This window comes from Staurois parvus, unplaced genomic scaffold, assembly GCF_062004578.1.
Source record: "Staurois parvus isolate SC_StPar_1 unplaced genomic scaffold, SC_StPar_1.0 ptg000234l, whole genome shotgun sequence".
NCBI classification, from domain to species: Eukaryota; Metazoa; Chordata; class Amphibia; order Anura; family Ranidae; genus Staurois; species Staurois parvus.
The window spans coordinates 6,699,669-6,720,164 of record NW_028318030.1 but is presented as its reverse complement, the minus strand read 5'-3'; the positions used below and the strand labels follow the sequence as shown (position 1 = coordinate 6,720,164).

Sequence of the window (20,496 nt, the reverse complement as noted above, 5' to 3'; positions counted from 1 at the left end):
GGAACTTTCTGTCATAGTAAAAGCATTCATCATTCTCTGCCCATAAATGCCCTGATTTCATTAACCAGAGTTGTGCTTCTGTATACAGTCAGTGTCCGGTTCTTGAAAATGTCAAAGTCCTCAATTAATGGACACCTATCATTTAAAACCGTTAGAACATATGTTGATAACACCAGGTCTCAATTGTATTCAAATCCCTTTAAATTGTTGAAAGTTTTTTTATCTAGATCTTACCTTCAACCATTCTAAAATTAGCATGAACATTAACAATAAGTTCAATGATGGAAGATTTAAGAGAATGGTATTCTTGGGATTTGCTATGATTTGATATGATGCTAGATAGAGACATGCATGCTTTCTCTAGTAGTAGCTGGTTTAGGCACTCTAACTGTTTCGAAGGTGGCCAATTTACTAGGTTGCAGAGGACTGCCATACATCAAATTAAGAAATGGGGTGATTCCCGAGCAATAGAAGCTTCTGCCGTATGTCTCTTCATTTAACCAGTTGAACATTTTTATTTGTGCAGTATACACAAGCGTATAAAACAAACATTTCTTTCAGGCATTTGCAAAAAAAATGTTTCTATCCACAGCAACATATTAGAATTCAATGTGATAAAGTCAGACCAGTAAAGATGGATTCTGACTGATTGCTATGAATTACTCTGATTAGGAATTAGACAAATAGATATTTGTTTGGTAGTATTAGCTGTAGAAATGCATTATTTCAACTGACTGGACTGCACAAAAATCATTTTGTCAATAAAAAGTCAATTCACAAAATGTTTTAATGAAGTCTGAATTTTATTAAGCTCAAATGATCACAGGAGTTCGAATTTTATGATCACTTTTGAAGAAGCAATATGACAACTTGTGATTTATTTACAACTTGTGATTTATTTACAGATTGTGATTTATTGATTTTTTTGTAGGAACGGTCACATTTTTATTTCAGAAAACACTATACTGATCATGGATCTGCTATCACTCAAGTGAATTGTAGAAGAAAACTCTTATTATCTTATTCCATCATTTATAAAAAAATTGAATGCATATTTAAAAAGGTATTAAAAGAAGAAACTTACTAATGACTAATCTGTGTAGGAGGTTAATGGTGTTATTTACACTTACCTCCTGGTCCTCAGATTTGTAGATGCAAAGTACTGGTCCTTTAATATCAGTACTACCATAAGGGGTATCCAGTGAGGAACAGAAGTATTTGAACACCCTGCGATTTTGCAAGTTCTCCAACTTAGAAATCATGGAGGGGTCTGAAATTCACATTGTATGTGCATTCCCAATCTAAGAGACAGAATGTAAAAAAAAAATCCCTGTTGCAGTGTGTGCAAACCTGGTCAAGAACTACAGGAAATGTTTGACCTCTGTAATTGCAAACAAAGGCTTCTGTACCAAATATTAACACTGATTTTCTAAGGTGTTCAAATACTTATGTTCAGCAGTGCAAGACAATACATTCTTTAAAAATCATACAATGTGATTTCCTGATTTTTTTTTTAAATTCTGTCTTTCAGAATGGGAATGCACCTACAATGTGAATTTCAGACCCCTCCATGATTTCTAAGTGGGAGAACTTGCAAAATCGCAGGATGTTCAAATACTTCTGTTCCTCACTGTAATAGCTATTCATCCCGAGGTAAAGCCAAGCAGGATTTTCAGTTTTGAGGTTTAACCTCCTTGGCGGTATTCCTGAGTGTAGTTCGGGGTAACAGTTCAGTACCAAGAGCGGTAACCCCGAGCTACACTCGGGAATACCATGCGGCACTGCTCCGGCATTTGTTCTTCACTTACCTTACCCTGCGCTCCCACGATGTGTCCCCTGCAGTGTCCCCGGCCATCTCCTTCGGCCGATGCCGGCATCCGGCTTCTGTGTCCTGTCCCTGTGACGTCGGGACGTACGGGCGCCGCCGCCGGCGGGAAATTTAAAAAATTTAAATAATGTCTTTTTTTTTTTTTACATTTTACATAGTAAAACATTGCTGTCTCAACCAATTTCACATACATTTTGTCCCGAGTGCTTTGTCCTGTGCCCCGCCTGCATTTTGTTTGTTCTTTCTGCCTGGAAACTGAGAAACGTCCATGGCATCCAAAAAGTGTCCCTTTAGGTCAAAAGCGGTTTAGATCAGCTAGAGAACAGCGATAGTAAATCAGAACCACTTGCAGAATTGAGTGATAATGATTTGTGGGGAAATTCGTCATCAGACACTGAAAACGATTTTGCGACCTTGCTCAGCAATGTGCGAACTTATTATGGCGCTATATTTCAAATTTCAGTGTTTTTGGTTTGATTATATTATTGAATTAAATGTATTATTATTATATTATTATTTTTTATGATTATTTATTAAATTATAATTTATGATTTTGTGTTTCAAATTTTATTATACCCGGGATGTTTAATAGACTCTTGTTTGGACAGATTTCAGTGAGTTATTCCTAAATATTACAGCCTACAATAAAAAAACTACATATTTCCATGCAAAATAATGGTACCGCTTTCAGCACCAAAAATCTGAAATAATCATACCGCCAGGGAGGTTAAAGGAGGTGAAAATAAAGACCGCATACATGGTATATACATTGTTTGCTGGATTAAAGCATATCTACACCCAAGGTTATTAGGTAAAAATTCAAGAACAAAGAAAACTAATGTATCCACCACATCTAAAGACTGGTAAGTTGCAATACATTAAATGTCTGTTTTCGAGTTAATGATGCAGATTGTTGCACAGATAACAATGATATTAAAGTGTTGCTAAACCCACAACAGTAAAATCAGGCTGTATATGCAGTAAAGCATGCTTGTTATACTCACTGTGGAACCTAAGGGGTTAATCCTCTGCATTGTGTAAAAATGTTTGATCCTGACTTCTCTGATCCTTCCCTTCTTCCAGTGCCCCTCTCTTATTTCCTGACAAGACACATCGCGTGGAGACACTCTACACGTGCCCAGTTTGGTGTGTATTGCTAGAGAGGTTTTTTTTTGTGGGAGACTGCATATGATCAGCACAGGGCCAATCAGCACTGTCCAAACAGAGGTCAGGGGTTCTGCATCCTCCTACAGCAAAATAAAAACTCCTCCTACAAGCTTTACCCAGTGCTTGGCTGGACACAGATAGATAGATACCTTTTTTTATCAGCAGTTAGAGCAGTCTTGTGACTTCTATCAATCTATCTATACATACATACAGACATAAATATTATATTTACTAAAATAATTGCATTTCCATGTTCTGTGTACTGTGGGAGACCAGATATAGTGAATGCAGGGTCCTGGGTTTAGAAACACTTTAATTTCTTATAAATGGATATTCTTAGCAGATCCAATCAGTAATGTTTGAAAAGTATACAAAACATTAGGTGTGTTGACCTTCATTCTAGATTTACCTACAATTTGTTTTGTAATTAAATATTGGTAATATTTGTACAGTGGTAATTATATAATGGTAATATCAATTTAATGATGTAGTGAATTTTCTGAAGTGTATGAGTCATATCAATTATCCAAAAATCCACCATAAATCAACATCAACTCAGCTCCACCATACAGACAGATGTGTTGTGAAATCAAATCTCTACTGTTGTGTAAAAATATTTCATATTTAAAGATGGTCCACCAATGTAAAATTCAGGTTTAGTTACCTGGCAAGCAGCAGGAGATCCTCCAAAGTCTCGGAAACCTGCACAAATCATTGACTCCTGTACTCTTTCTCCCCAGAATTTTTTCTGCTTGCAAGTCTTGTTGTCAATGATGGGCAACTTGGCTTGGTTAAGGACTTCTGACAGCGTTAAGTTTTCCTTTCCACCTTTAGGCACACAGATGAGAGATTACATAACATATTTTTGTCTTAATTTCAGTCTATACAATAGATCAAAATATTTGTGTTAGTTACTAGCAATCAAGAAACTCATAGTTATATTTTTTTCTTTCTAGTAGACTTTATGTTTGCATAGTCCAAACAGACACTTAGGGCTCGTTTTCACTTGCATCAAAATGTGGCATTGGACATGCTTTTTTAAAACACTATAAATGCCCCTGTCACTAAATAAAATGGTAAGCTTACAGTCCTGTTCACACGTTGTGTTTGCTTTGCTTCACTTCAAACATTATAAACAATGTCGCTTTCTTGGTGCTTCAAAGAGTCTTCAAAGACCCCATAGAAGTCTATTACAAAACTCTGTATGTGACAAGTGCAGCGCTCGTAACCAATAAAGTGAATGGATAAAATAAATCAAATTAAATCCAAATAAAATCCACGAGCGCTGCACTTGTCACATACATTGTCTATTTCATAGGTTATTGGTACCTAATTCTGTGCATAGCAGCTTGTTTCTTTATACTAAGGCGCTTTTTACTACTCTTTGTCTATTACAAAACTCGCTTGCAGCACCTGCAGCCGTTGAGAGGTTTTTATTCAGCTTTAGCTTCACTTTGTTTTGGAGGTATTGCAAGTATGAGATATTCCAGGATGCACTGGTAAACCAACAAGTAAACCACAAAGATGTCATCAGCAGTCACTTCCGTTCATGTGTATATATTCTGGAAGTGTCTGGTGCAGACATCACATCTGGTGTGCAGCAAGGAGCAGCAGGAAGGTGAGCGAGGTCCAGACTGGAGCGGAGCAGTATTGCACACCAGAGGGTACTCATGGTGTGCAATATGGGAACACTTTATCAGAAGATGAGCGGGGACTGAAGAGATAGGACTGAGTGGCAGAGAATCAGCAAAGCTGAGGGACTGGAGCAGGAGAAACTAGCAATGTTACACGCAGTGCGCAGCATTAGAGCAATAGAAAGGAAAGTGAGTGGGAACCAAACAGAGAGGAGGATCAGCAAACCAGAGAATCAGTGGAGCTTGGGGTTACTACTGAGTGGGGGATCAGCAGAGCTGGGGGTTACTACTGAGTGGGGGATCAGCAGAGCTGGGAGTTACTACAGAGCAGGGAATCAGTAGAACTGGGGGTTACTACTGAGAGGGGGATCAGCAGAGTTGGGGGTAATACTGAGCAGGTGATCTGCTGAATGAGGGTACTAATAAGATGGGGATCTGCTGAATGAGGGTACCAGTGAGTTGGGGGATCTGCTGAACAGGGGTACTAATGTGCTGGAGATCTGCTGAGTGGGGTCATTACTGAGCTGCGGTTCTACTGCGCCCCTTTAAAACAAATTGAAAATCAACACACATACAGGGTATTTGCCAAACTTTATTAAAGCTTCAAAAAAAGAATCATCGAAGCATCACAGAAAGATCACTGAAGCATCAAAAACACATAAAAAAAAGCATGTTGAAGTGGTAGGCGCTTTAATGTGTGTTACAGTACAAGCAGCGTGTCAATATATCCATCTGCAATCCATTTGCCATTTAGATTAGGAAGACTAACACAAATAATCCATTCCTAAATCTTGTTATTGCAAATATGATAAATACCTTTTTATAAAGTAAAACAATTTCTTGGTATGAGTAAAGGCTGGTGCTGAGGGGATCAAAAAATACTGGAATGCTGTGTGTAGTCATGACTATTCTGGTGACAGAACTGGAGCATGCGCAGGTGGGTAGCAACACTGCAGAGAGAAGATCAGCCTGCAGAGCTCTGTCATCGGGAATTAGGAAGTCCAAGCTACTGGCAGGTATCTACTACTTACATGGTTTTACAGCAAAATAAGAGCACACATTTTGTTTTGGAAGCCTCTAATGAAAAAGTACATTTTGGATGGGATAAACCTGTTATGCCTCCAGCAGGGAAATCTATTTTCCTGTCATGCCTGCAATCTCAAATCTGACCACTAGATGGAGCCAAATTGTGTGAGAAGGAGCCAGCTATCAGAGTACTCCTTAAGGCAGCATCACTGGTGAGAATCCTTTATCACCATCTATAGCTTAACTATTCATTGTGTTTTCTGTATATTCTTACATTGATTGTATATATTTCCCATCTGCTTTTTCCTAATAGTTTCACCCACCCTGTTTGGTAATAAAGCTTCAAGATTACATTCAGTCTGACTTATTGCAGAATACAAGGGTTTAGCTGCATGTCGAGTTACACACGGGGAAATATGTAGCGAGAACAGAAGCAAACTTTTTTAAAGCTTTTGCTCATGAGGCATTTTTAAAACCAAATACTTCAAATTCTCTGAAGGATGCAGATTTTTCTGTAGATTTAAAAGGAATATCCATAGTGCTACAATATAGTTCTCTTGGGTCAAGGTTCTGTCAGGTCTTTCAATATTTATAGAGACAAAAATAAAATAAATATTGATCCTAGGATGTTAGGAAGCCAACAAATTTCACTTTTAACAGTTATAGTAGTAAGGAGGAAAGAAGATAAATTGCAGCGTACTAATAAATCAACAACTTTCATTGCCTGATTAATCACTTGGACTACATGTGATCTTAATGAAACATAATTAGGGGCTCATTCAGTAGTAGGTTTGACAGATGAATGATAATTCAGTCACATTTGCGAACATACTGTATTAGGCTTTATTATGCCAAAAAATAATATCCAAATTCTGATTGACTCTAAAGGTTAATTAACTTTATCTGGTAAAGGATTTATGAATGATAACTTGAAATAATGACTCAATAAAAGACATTTAATATATATAACAGCCAATTGTCATTAATACTGAACTCCAGACAAACAGTTAAAGTGGAGTTCTACCCAAAAGGGGAAGCTCCGCTTTTCTGCCCCCCCCTTTTGGGGGTGGGGCAGGTACCTGGTTTTCACAGGTACCGGCTCCCACTTCCAGCTGAGTTCGCCCTGCGGTGAACTGAGCCAAAAGTTTGACACCCCCCACAGCCCTCTGGGACACTTCTAAGGTCCCAGAGAACTGCAGTGCATTCACAAAGCGTAGCGCGCTTTGCACATGTGCAGTAGGAAACCAGCGGTGAAGCTGTAAGGCTTCCCTGCCGGTTTCCCTTAGTCAAGATGGTGGCGCCAGCACCTGACAGCTCATTGAAGAATCAGCTCAGGGTGAGGACACCGCTGGATGCATCGACAGTTAAGTGCCCTACTATTAAAAATCAGCAGCCACAGTATTTGTAGCTGCTGACTTTTAATTTTTTTTTGGGGGGGGGGAGATGGCGGGGCTGGAACTCTGCTTTAAATACACATATGAAATACATACAGTATATGAGATTTTACCTGTCAAAGGATTTGTATTGCTGTCCTTCCAGTTTTCAGATTTGCACACCTATGACACACATAGCAGCCCTGTCTGGCAATGGAGGAAACCTGATTTTTCTTCACTGTTGTTCAATAACACTTACAGGCCTTGTCCTCTACCAGCCTGTGGCTAGACTCTAAAAGTAGGGGCATCAGACTGACAAGCTCATCATACTTCACTCTCCTATCAGATGGTCCTTGCATTGCTGAACATCTAATTGGCTGCTTCTCCCTCTCTCAGTCTGAGCTATGCAGTTCAGGGACTGTATGAGTCCGATACCAAGTCAAATTCAAGGCTTCACACTGATTGCATTTAAGAAATACATTTAGAGATAATTAATGATTACAGAGCTGCAATAATCTGTGCTTTGTATGTTTGCCTGGAATTGATCTTTCAATGTCTAAAAAAAAGAAGTGTTGTTCATATCATAATATGAGTTAAACTAGAAAAGCTACAATTTCTGGAGAAATTGTGTGAAGTGTTCTTGCCTCCTCCAGTAGTCTACAACTGGAGTAGGCGGAGTAAGTGGGTGAAGTGGCTTGAGTAACTGTTGTGCGGTTGGAGTGGCTGGAGTAATTGTGAAAAGGGCAATGGGCGTGAGTTGCAAACAAATGGTCATATTGTGAAAACTATCAGGACTATGGCTTAGCCATGGACATTTTTAGTGGCAGCAGGGATAGCTGAACGTTTTGATATAAGATTTGTGTAGGTGGGCTTGAAAATGAGGGAGTGGTGGCAGTTTAGATATCATGTCCTGATTTTTCAGCTCACACTCTAGCTTTTGTCAGCTCCCACTCTAGTTTTGAACACTCCGCCATTCATTTCTATGTGACCAATTTCACCACAAAAACGCTGATATTTTGTGAACCATTCGGCGAAACGTTCCACAAAGTAATAGCACACAAATCAGGAACAATCCGCACGTTTCGTTATATTACTGTGTATGTAGTGTAAAAACTGTGGGAGGAGTTAGGGTGGTAAATTTGACTATAATAATAAGAATATATATGTGAGATAACAGTAAGTGGTCTTGCCATGCAAGAACACTTAATGAGACGCAACAACACTGTTGACTTAGACTATTGCGCTCTTTTAGGGACAGATTACCTCTGGTGTCTCCCCATCCGGTTACCCAGCAGAAATGGCCTGGACGTAGAGTGATCTCTTTCTTGGGAAGGCAAGCATACTGTATAAAGTGAGTGGGCAGTATGTCCTCCACTGGCTTGACTAATGCAATATCATAGTCCAGCTCATTCAAATGGGGATAGCGAAAGCGTTCATGTCTATAGATGCGCTTCACATCGTAAATTTTTTCCGTAGGTTCTGTACGGTTGAGGTTATGCTTCCCAAGGATGATCCTCCAGTTGGTGGCATCTTCTGCCTTACCCCTAAATAACAGATGTAAATAAAAATCAATGTTATATTAAAGTGAAAAAATAAAGGCAAATGAAACAAAAAAAAATAAACATGTTATACTTACCTGCTGTGTGCAGTGGTTTTGCACAGAGCAGCCCTGTTTCTTCTCTCTTCGTGTCCCCGCTGGTGTTCCTGGCCCCTCCTTCCTTGGGGGACACCCAAGCAGGCTCATTCCCGAGCTGCTGCTCTGCCTGTCCATTCACACACAGGCCCCACTCTCCTCATTGGCTCACTGGCTATGATTGACAGTAGCAGGAGCCAATGGTTCCCGCTGCTGTCTCAGCTAACAAAATGGGAGAGTCCCAGGACAGCAGCTGCTCTCATGCACATTGCTGGATCCAGGGCAGAGGCTGGGAGGCTGAGGGGGCTTGCTGCTTACAGAAGGTTTTTTTTACCTTCATGCATAGGATTTGAGCCTTTACAACCACTTTAATCTATGGATATTCCTTTTAATCACTTTACTTGCAGTCCTTTTAAGGAGCAATTTAAAGTGGAAATAAACTCACATTTATGAAAAAGAAAATGCTGTCTACTCCACACTGCACCTATATTTATGTACCTTTAATAAAATGCAGAGCAAGGTATGGGTTCCATGGTGTACCATAATGTGGGTTCCAGCAGTTAATGGGGTCATGCTAGGCTCCTACTAGGCTCTTTTTGAGAAAGAAGAGGGTTTAATTTGCTTTGGAGCCTTGAAGCAAATTAAATGCAAAGCACATGTGTAGATGTCTTCACTGTGCTTTATATATAAACTAGTCATTTTTTCCCCTTTCTTTAAAAGTAGCGGCATGCCCCTGGTAAAGCCATACTACCAAAATACCTCCAATGAATGGGCCCCATTGAAGTGTAGAAGATCATCAAGGTAATTTCCTGTACCTGCAGGGTCTGTAAAGGCTAAAATATGGGGGAATGTGCACATGCTGCAGAGATGTACATGTGCATATGTTTTTTTTTTTTTAATTTTCTTTTTTTTTGCCCTGACATACATTGTAAAACTGGGTTGAACTTTGAATCTAATGTGCTACAGCCAAAGGCTGCATGCAGGAACTCTATGGTGAATATGGGTAAAGGAATGGACAGTTTCCAGTATATCAGATCACTAAAATTTGGGGAGATCATCCTCATGAATAGGGTGACAAAGTGGGAGTTCACACATAATGGTTGACTCCAGAAAATGCTGTATCACCTGACATGTCAGTGTTTGACCTTATTAATAATATGGTATTATAAAAAGGGTACTCTGCCTCCTACTTGTTCCTGCAAGGGCATCCCCTCCAGACTATCAGAGGCTACCTCCTGAACAGAAGATGGACAGCGATTTTTCAATGCTAATATCTATTTACCTATTACAGGATTTGCTTATAAATTTATTTCCACAAAATAAATGACTTGTTGTTATCCTAAAGAAAATATATTGAGAGGTGTTTATTGTAGAACTAAAGGAAAACCCTTTTTTCCCATTTTGAATAGAGTAAGGTAGGGTTAAAACCACTGTAAAGTTTTTTTGTGTCCTACTGGGGAACCTTGCATGTCTGCTAAAGAGCACTGCGTGTGTTTGCATGTCAGGAACATGCGTGATTTTGCATGCATTTTGCGATGCACAGTAATGTGGACCAAGCATGTGGGGTGCCTCAAACTTAAAATACTTTTCAAGGGCGCCCTGACTAGAAAAAGTTTAAAAAACACTGACCTAATTGATGAAGGTTTTGAAATGGATATTAATACTAATGAAGACAAATGTTTTGATCATCAAAAAGATCCTAAATACCATACTTTTATCATTTCCCAAGGTCCATAAATTTCTTTCTAAACCACCCGGATGACCTATTATTGTTTGTATTAACATTTTACATCTAATCTAACACAGCACATTATTTTATAATGATTTATAATACATCTCCCCTTATATCCTAAGGACACTTCAGATCTACTTAAAGCAGAACTATACTCACCTTGAATCCAGCAATGTGCTGTCCTGAAACTCCCCACTGACCACTGACATCTAATGGCAGCCTGCTTCTAGGTCTCAATCGCCAGCCGCTGAAATGACTTCACTCCCAGCCATGCACGGGAATTCCATTGGAATCCGGCCTAATTTGTGTAGTGAGCTGGGCTTGGGCAGCTTACTGTACAGGGGTGGACAGGCAAGTAAGAAGCTTCAATGCAGATGAGACAAAGCATGTCTCTTCTGTATTAAAAATCCTGCCTGTCTGCCAGTTTTCAATTCGTAGCTTAAAACTGAACTCCATCTTTTGTTCCACTTTATATAGCTTGTTTAGGCCAGCTTGGCAGCAGCTTGGCATTTGGGCTAGGTTGTGATATCATCAGCCCGACTCTCTGACTCAGCCAATCAGAGGAAGCTTTGTATTCATTAATAGAATGCATTACTTTCTCTGAATGGCTGAGTGCCACTCTGGCACGCTCTATTGTGTTCCAGGTGTGAGACAGGAAGGTCTCCGCTCGGACTGGAACAGAGTGCTGTATTCTGTATGTCATACATACAGTTTATACAGCACATGCAGCGACCTCAGATGTTAGTGAGGGCCAAGCTGGACCAAATGAACTATGTAAATTGGAACAAAAGATGGAATTCAGCTTTAACAACTTGAAAACCATCAATTGGTCCACCATCTACCATTAGTTAACTTTAGATGTCTCTTCATCTTACTCATATATTCCACACACCAAAGAAGGACCTTGAGCTGGGAGTGTACATCCCCTCATGCCTAGAAAACAGATAGAAGTTCTCCTTTAGGCAGTCCAATTTATCCTCATATATACGTTTTCCTCTTCAATACATTTTTTTCTTCAATTAAGGGGCATAGCAATGGGAACCCAGTTTTACCTTCCTTTATATGAAGGACTTTGAGGAGAAATTCCTCATAGCTTCATCTAATTATTCTACTTTGAGAATCAGATTTTATAGGAGGTACACATTTAACCTCATAAAGGTCTGGAAGGGTGATCCAACTGAAATTCCATGTTTTTTGTCCAATAACTATGTTTATACAGGTCACTGATTATTTTACAAAGCTGACATTTCTAAGAAATTTTTTATTACCAAGAACTATCTTGGAGAAGGAGCCATGAGGAGAGTAAAAATTTTGTGCAAAGATATGTGTCTTCAAAAAGCCACGGAGGAGGAGACTTCTGTTTTTTCCACTTCTATCCCGAGTTTTATAATAAGGCAAGGTGGACAGTATAAGAAAACAGACATTTTTTTATCTAGACACTGGTATCTGCTTACATCAGACCCCCTTCTCATGAGCGAGCTCCCAGGAGAGCCTAAAATAAGTTTTGCAGAACTTTGACCCTCAAGAACAATTTAGCATCAAGCAGTTCTTGTGCAGCAGAAATGATTTCCCCATTCTGAAGATTTGTTCAATAACAGGATGTTTTAGATGCAGAGTAATAAACATCTGACAGGGGGTTTAACCCTTCTGCACTCTACCAAAACCTAAAAAAAAGGTTTCTTTTTCCAGGGTGCAAGTTTAAGCACATTTATCAAAAGCGTCTGTAGGTAAACATAGAGGTTGATTTACTAAAGGCAAACTGACTGTGCGCTTTGCAAAGTGCAGTTGCTCCAGAGTTTAGTAAAAGAGGTAAAGCTGACTTTGCAAAGAATACCCAATCATGTGCAAAGAAAATAAAAAGAAAACAATTTTGCTTGCACATGATTGGATACTGGAAATAAGCAGAGCTTTCCCTCATTTACTAAGCTTTGGAGCAACTGCTCTTGCAAAGTGCACAGCCTATTTTCCTTTAGTAAATCAACCCCATAATGTTTGGCAGTGTACTTTAGGTGCACTTGAGCAGTACAGAACTAAAAAAGGGCTTCTGGGAGATCTCCCCATTTCTCTTCAAAAGGTTTAGCTAATGAGGAACTATGTGGATTTCGCTTCTATTATTATTATTATTATGTAATTTCTTTAGAGACATCCACATCTATCTGTGTGTGTCTTTCTAAAATGATAAAACCAACCCACTAAAGTGTCCTGGCCAGGGACAGACTGACCATTTGGAAACTCGGGAACTGCCCGAGGGCCCGGGGTCAGTAGGGGGCCCCATGAGATGCCCCTGGTACCTTTTTTTATAGGCTTTTTTTGAGTTTGGGCAAGGACACAGGGGTCCCATGATCCCCTATTGCCCAGGGGCCCCATGAGTTGTCAGTCCACCCCTGGTCCTAGCCATTTTGTTTCTTTCTTTTGATAAACCCTCAGAATAAGGGTACTCCTCTTTTTGATATAAAATCCACATACATGCTGGAAGAATGTAAATACTGAATGGGGGTTCACTTATTGTGAGGATATAGCAAACTAGGTGCTAAGATGTGGATCTATAACTGTTTTAGAGGTTCTGAGAAGGGATTGGATAAATCTATAGATAGCTAAAGATGTTTTCTATGTCCTATCTACATTATACTGTAGAAACACCATGCTCACCCCTATAATTATACTGTTATCCCTTATGGACATTATCAAATGCATGGAAAGAAAACACTTACTTCTGAAAGCAGTGGGCTGCAGTGAGAACCCAATTCTTGTGAATGAGCGTCCCACCGCAGACGTGAATATACTTCTTACTTCCTCTAGACCGAACCTTAGTGAAAAAAAAAAAGATGATAAATTAATTACAAGTGATGATTTATTATACTAAACTACAACAAATAATTGCAAATTCTGTATTTTGTTTATCAAAATAAAGTACTATTCCAATTACATATAATAAAAATAACTGTTTGGCTATATATATGCTTTAAAGAAACAACTGGACAGTTGATAGTTATAGCATATAGTATTTTTTATGTCAGTTGAGGAGACGCAGAGTTAGGTGAAGTAGCAGATTTAGATGGAAATGATTAAAGAGCTTCTAAAGCCTCCTTTTTATACCTAAAATAAAAAAGAAGTTTCTGCTTACCTGCTATGTGCACTGATGTTGAACAGAACAGCCACAAACTCCTCTTCTAGCGCCCCACGCCGGCGCTCTTGGCTCCCTTTCTTCTTGCTGTTTGCAATAGTGGCCCAGCCCCCTGCTCCCTGCACACTGGATTTGACTGACAGTGTTTTATTATTGATGTATTTATTACAGGTACTTATATAGCACTGTCAATTTACGCAGAGCTTTAAATATATATTGTACATTCACATCAGTCCCTAACCCTCAAGGGGCGTACAATCTAAGGTCCCTAACTTAGATTCATACATACACATACTAGGGTCAATTTAGACAGGATCCAATTAACCTACCAGCATGTCTTTGGAGTGTGGGAGGAAACCGGAGTACCTGGAGGAAACCCACGCAGGCACAGGGGGAACATGCAAACTCCAGGCAGGTGGTGCCATTGTTAGGATTCGAACCAAGGACCCTAGTACTGCCAGGATCAGCAGGAGCCAATGAGTTCCTCTGCTATCAATCTGCATTGTGAATACAGGAAGAGAGAGAGCAGTGGTGCTGTAGGTGGGCACAGCGCTGGATCAATACAGAACTCAAGTAAGTATTAAAGGGGGGGGGGGGTGTGAGCAAATGGGTTGTGAAAGGATTTTACCTTAATGCAGGTAATGCATTAAAGTTAAAAACCTTATGACTTTAGAACCAATTTAGCAAATTAAAGTATAAGTTCACCTTTTCAGAAAACATGAAAAGGTGAACTAACACTCTATACCCAACCACACGCCAGTCCTCGCTGTACTTACCTCTGTGACCAGCCAGTGTAGGAGGGATTTGATCCTTGCACTTCTCTCTCTTCTTTCTGAAGGGCTTCCAGGATGGATTATAATGATTTGGTTGGTCAGCACCAGCACAGAGCAATGCTCTGATTTATCTGAAAAGTGCTGAAGAAAGAAGAGATAAAAGAGCAGGGATTTTAAATCCTTGCACTGCTACACCAGTTGTGTGGCCACTGACAGCACATCACCTAAGGAGGTAAGTACAGTAGGGACCAGAGATGTGGGAATGGTGCAAGATCGTAGGTCCAAGGAGAAAAAAAGGTGCTACTACTCGTCTAATGCTCATCACAAGAGCTGGGCAGGTGCATCATCCACAGGTTCTCGTCTGCTCAAGGATTGATGAATAAAATTAATCCACACTACCACCACTGCTCTAAAATCTTTTTTAAATTAATTGACCACAGTACAAAAATCACTGGTACAGAAGGTTGATGCGTTTCAGCTCAGCAAGCCTTAGTCATACCCTATATCTAGGTTATGACTAAGGCTTACTAAGCCGAAATGCGTCAACCTTCTGTACCTGTGATGTTTTTACTGTGGTTGATAAAATAAAAAAGAAGATTTTAGATCAGCGACAGGAGCACGGATCAATTTTATTCATCAATCCTTCAGCAGGATTTTAGTTCACCTTTTCATTTGCCAAGCTCCTACTGACATTTTTAAGCAGTTACAGAAACAGTAGTTTTCCTTTTGGGATAAAGGTTTCACCTAAATTTATAAAAGAGGACCATTGTAAGCACTCTTGTCAGTCCTAAATGGTTTGTCTCAATCCTCTCACTGCCATGTTTCCCAGACAGCTTACTGGAAGGATCACCAGGTGACAATAGAGGAAAAAAAGTATAAAAAAAACTAATGTAGCATTGGTAAGCTGCAATATAATATTTTTTTGTTTTTAGGCTTAATACCTTATGTTAGGTAAGAAATAACATATTCCCATTATGTGTTGCTCACACTAAAATCTGTGATTTCTGTATTTGGATATCCAGTATACTGTATGATGCTCACTCATGTAAATCATGATGGTGTAGGCAATGCAGAGTACTGACTACTCTACACTATGTAAATAATTTCCCACACTTTAAATAAGAAGTGCAGCGCTAAAGTAGTAAATAAAAGTGATGGATAAAAGTTCATAAATAATCAATGTATATAAATATAAGATCCCAACTGCAGCAGAACTCAGATGCTTGTGCTTGGAAGTAATAGTAAAATTGCGCACTCACCAGATGTGCATTGAATATGTGCATATAAATATATCCACCACGGTCCACTTAAGGGAGCGGGATATGCCAGGTGTATGGTAAACTTCCTTCCAGGTATGGAACAGCACAGCAGAAATTTCTTGGGCTGGATAAAAGGTCTGCTCATCCAGAGGTCCCCTTTAAGAATGGATGGGTCTGCAGCCTGTGTTACAGGGATTCCCTCCTCTGGGTGCTTGGATGGGTCAGAATCATGAGAAGGCTCTGTAACTTAATAGCTCCATAAAAGAGCCACAAAAGAAGTGCCCATAGTGTAGTAATTAAAATCTTTTATTCCATGGAGAAATTTTTTTAAAAAGGTAAAAAAGGATAACAGTATTGCAGAGTGAACGCAGCACTGACCAATGGTAAAGATGGCCGCCGGACCTTCATGTGGCTCCGGCGGCGTGACGTCACGGCGTGTTGGCTCCTCCTAAAGCTTTTCGTGCCATGCAAGTCCTCAGAGGGGAGACCAACACCGCCATGACAGACGCTGATTCCTTACATAGGAAAAATGGGGCATGCGCACTACGTCACTGCCATTTTGCCAAAGAGCATGAAGTGCGCATGTGCATCGTATGGACGCCATTTTGCCATGGATTAAAGTCGCAAAAACAACTGTTGAAGTTGTTCAAGACATTATTTCTCAAAAAATAAGTACATATACACCAGGAAAGAGGTAAAAAACCAAGGGATAACTACTACAGCAAGCGTTAACCCCTAATTAGCAAGGAAGAACCAATTGTCAGATTGTAAAATATGCAAATTAAATCGCAGCTCATAATGAATGCAGAATGATTCAAAATATGTCTAAGCAAAATTCCAAACACAAAATTGGTAAACAATACACTTTGGCATGATAGATAATTAATAATCATGCCAATATTGCACAGTTAATGGTTTGTACCAAAAAAATAAATAGATAATTGGAAACCACCAGAGGTAAAACAGTGTAAATCGTGTGATATGGTAAATTATTTAGAAAATGTTGATGTATATAAAAATTAATGATATATATAAAAAATTACTAGTGTATATGAAAAGTTAATGGTATATATAAAAATGGGTAAATATATAAAAAATTTAATAATAATCCATAGCAAAATAAATAAAATGCCACAATGTAAAACCATAATAGATAAATAAATATAAAAATATAAACAATTCTAGAATAGGATAGACACGATCTAGTTAATCCATTAAATGACACAAATAAAAGTAAAAATCAAACACTGATAAATCACTGTATAAAACTATATATAAAATTCTCTGAAATTTCAGAGAATTTTATATATAGTTTTATACAGTGATTTATCAGTGTTTGATTTAGAAATTTCTAAGAATTTTATATATAGTTTTATACAGTGATTTATCAGTGTTTGATTTTTACTTTTATTTATGTAATTTAATGGATTAACTAGATCATGTCTTTTCTTTTCTAGAATTGTTTATATTTGTATATTTATTTATCTATTATGGTTTGGATCTACTCCTATTGGGCATCATAGTAAATGACAAATCATGTATAATGTAGATCTTTAACTATATAATAATATAAAGGGAAATATTTCTAAAGACATAAGACTATAAAGGAGGCACTGGCAAAGGCCTCCTCCAAGATGGCCACCGCTCCATTACAAGGTAGCAAGCAGGCTGCAAAATCGTATGAAGCTCTGCAGGATACACAGCCCAGCCATCCCTGCGCATCAGAGGTGAGTCTGATATTGAACCAGACACCCCCACACACGCTCCAACACCTGACCTTACATCCCCTGACCTTCTAGCACGATTTGGGAGGATGCTACACAAAGCACTCAAGCAAACCTCTGACCGTATCACCGCTACACTGTCCAGAGAAATCTGCGAACTAGGACAACGCACTGCTGACCTAGAACAGAGAGTAGACGATCTTGACGCCTCATTTCAGACACATGCTGACGACCTTGACCTCCTGCATGACAAAAACGCAACGCTGCTAACGCGCCTCAAGGACTTTGAAAATCAGGCAAGGCGCTCAAATTTACGAATCCGTGGCCTTCCAGAATCGATCGTCAATGTCCAATCAACCGTAACAGTGCTATTCCAAGAGCTTGCCCCAGCCATTCCAATTGAACGACTAGAAATGGACAGGGTTGATAGGGCATTAGCTCCACAGAGCCCTGATGGCTGCTCTTACAAGCAGCCCGCAACGCGGAATCCCTGCAATTTCAAAGTCACACCTACCAACTGTTTCAAGACCTCTGCCCTACAACCATCGCTAAACGTAGGGCTACGAAGCCCCATCTGCAAGCGCTTCAGCAACATGCGATACCATATAAATGGAGCTTCCCCTTCACAGTGAGTTACCGATATCAGACCCGAGACTACACTTGCAAAACCCCAGAAGACCTACTGGACACCCTGCGGAACCTTCAGCTACACTCTTCAACAACAGCTTCAAAGAGTTCCAAATGGAGATCTACATCCTGCTCAACACGGAAATCCTATCCCCACTCTCCACCGATGGTCAACTCAGTGTCCACAAACGAGGGTGTTTCTGATCACTGGGCCCATCTCCACAAGACACCATGGACTGAACCGCGTCCTTCTCCTTCACCTTCTACAATACCACATACACCAGACTACCTATCATTTAGTCAGCGTTGAAGTTACCACCCATGGTGCCTACTTTCCCTGCTTCACACTCTGATGCAGGCGTTACAGTTGTGTCCAAAATTATTCAACCCCCAATGCTGTAAAGGGGTTTAGGGACTATAGTGTACATTTGGAATTGTATTCAGAATCAAATCCTACAAGGACGTTGTAACTACCCAAATGCAACTAAAATGACATCAATTGTTTATGTAATACAGTAGTAAATGGTTCTTATGTGGTTTCTTCATTGCCACAATTATTCAACCCCTTAAAGACTACCACTCTGAAGAACAGAGGTTCATACAGGTGCTTTCCATCAGGTATTGAAAACACCTGTGGATGTCACCGAGCAGCAATCAAGCATAATAAGCACCAATTAGGCAGCTTTAAAATGACTGTGATACTCAGCTCCTTCTAGACATTTACTGGTGTGGTTACAAACATGGTGAAGGCAAGAGAATGGTCCAGGAAGACAAGAGAAGAGGTGATTTCTCTTCACAGGAAGGGCAATGGCTATAAGAAGATTGCAAAGATGTTAAACATACCAAGAGACACCTTAGGAAGCATCATTCGCAAATTCAAGGCAAAGGGCACTGTTGAAACGCTACCTGGTCGTGGCAGAAAGAAGATGCTGACTTCGACTGCTGTGCGCTACCTGAAGCGTAGAGTGGAGAGAAGTCCCCGTGTGACTGCTGAGGAACTGAGAAAAGATTTGTCAGATGTGGGTACAGAAGTTTCAGCCCAGACAATAAGACGCACACTGCGTAATGAAGGCCTCCGTGCCAGAACTCCCAGGCGTACCCCCTTGCTGTCTCCAAAGAATAAGAAGAGTCGACTGCAGTATGCCAAAAGCCATGTGGACAAACCACAAAAGTTGTGGGATAGTGTTCTGTGGACTGATGAAACAAAATTAGAACTGTTTGGGCCCATGGATCAACGCTATGTTTGGAGGAGGAAGAACAAGGCCTATGATGAAAAGAACACCTTGCCTACTGTGAAGCATGGTGGAGGGTCAATCATGCTTTGGGGCTGTTTTGCTTCTGCAGGTACAGGGAAGCTTCAGCGTGTGCAAGGTACCATGAATTCTCTTCAGTACCAGGAGATATTGGATGGAAACGTGATGCAGTCCGTCACACACCTGAGGCTTGGGAGACGTTGGACCTTTCAACAGGACAATGATCCCAAGCATACCTCCAAGTCCACTAGAGCATGGTTGCAGAGGAAAGGCTGGAACATTTTGGAGTGGCCATCGCAGTCACCAGACTTAAATCCGATTGAGAACCTCTGGTGGGACTTAAAGAAAGCAGTTGCAGTGCGCAAGCCTAAGAATGTGACTGAACTGGAGGCCTTTGCCCATGAAGAATGGGCGAAGATACCCGTAGATCGCTGCAAGACACTTGTGTCAAGCTATGCTTCACGTTTAAAAGCTGTTATAACTGTAAAAGGATGCTGTACTAAGTACTAAGATTGAATGTCACTTGGGGGTTGAATAAAACTGATAATGCTGTGAGCACAGAAAAGACATTTGTGGTTATTTCATTATAACTGTTATGTTATATTTGTCTGACCTACAAGTGCCTCTTTAATGTAAATGTAAGCAAGATGACTGAATGATCAAAAGCAATGTCAAACTGGCCAAAACACTCAATTTCAGTGGGGGTTGAATAATTTTGGACACAACTGTATGTATCCTTATCCTAGTCCCCAGGGCTTGTTTAGCCCCCTTTTTTCTCCTCTTTTTGGTATTTGTTTTTGGAAAATCCCTTCTTTTTGGTTTTCCTCATAAGTTGATGGTTACTTTAACTTTTTGTCTCTTCTATATCCTTGAGAGCCTGTCGATCCTTATATACCGCTGTGTACAGAGGCCTCAGCTCTGGTGGCATAGGATACCACTTCTCCTCATTCCAATTGGTCCGCCTTCACACCCAATGCCGCCCGAGCTCAGGACCCCTCGAATTGTTTGGGAATATATTTACCTACTCTTTTCCGGGATCTCATTACTATACATGTATTTAAATGCTGTCATCCCCACGGTCTGCGTACCTGTGCACTCTCCATTAGCCCCTGTGCTATTGTTTATTTACTAGCACTTCGGCTATTACAGCTCCCGGGACCACCCTGATTTTGGGTGGTCCCAGGGACCACTTCTCAGGCCTAGAATGGCCCTGTACACCCTTTTCCTGGTACCTTTCCCTATTCATATCCTCTCACCCTTCCCTTCATATGGCTCCATGACCTCACCCAACCTCCTATGCATTCAGACCATCTCACACAGTGACTACCAGCCTCTTCACAGCT

General features: G+C 40.1%; 1 protein-coding gene across 1 annotated transcript in view; it reads right to left on the bottom strand.

Annotated features, from left to right (window-relative positions):
- Positions 1-20,496, bottom strand: part of LOC149460174 (elastase-1-like) — a 49,146-nt gene that overhangs the window by 8,256 nt on the left and 20,394 nt on the right. The window contains exons 3-5 of the mRNA XM_089680043.1: positions 13,105-13,199; positions 8,292-8,572; positions 3,660-3,823 (exon numbers count right to left, since the gene is read on the bottom strand). Coding sequence (XP_089536169.1) covers positions 3,660-3,823; positions 8,292-8,572; positions 13,105-13,199 — 540 coding nt within the window. The remainder of the gene's footprint in view (positions 1-3,659; positions 3,824-8,291; positions 8,573-13,104; positions 13,200-20,496) is intronic.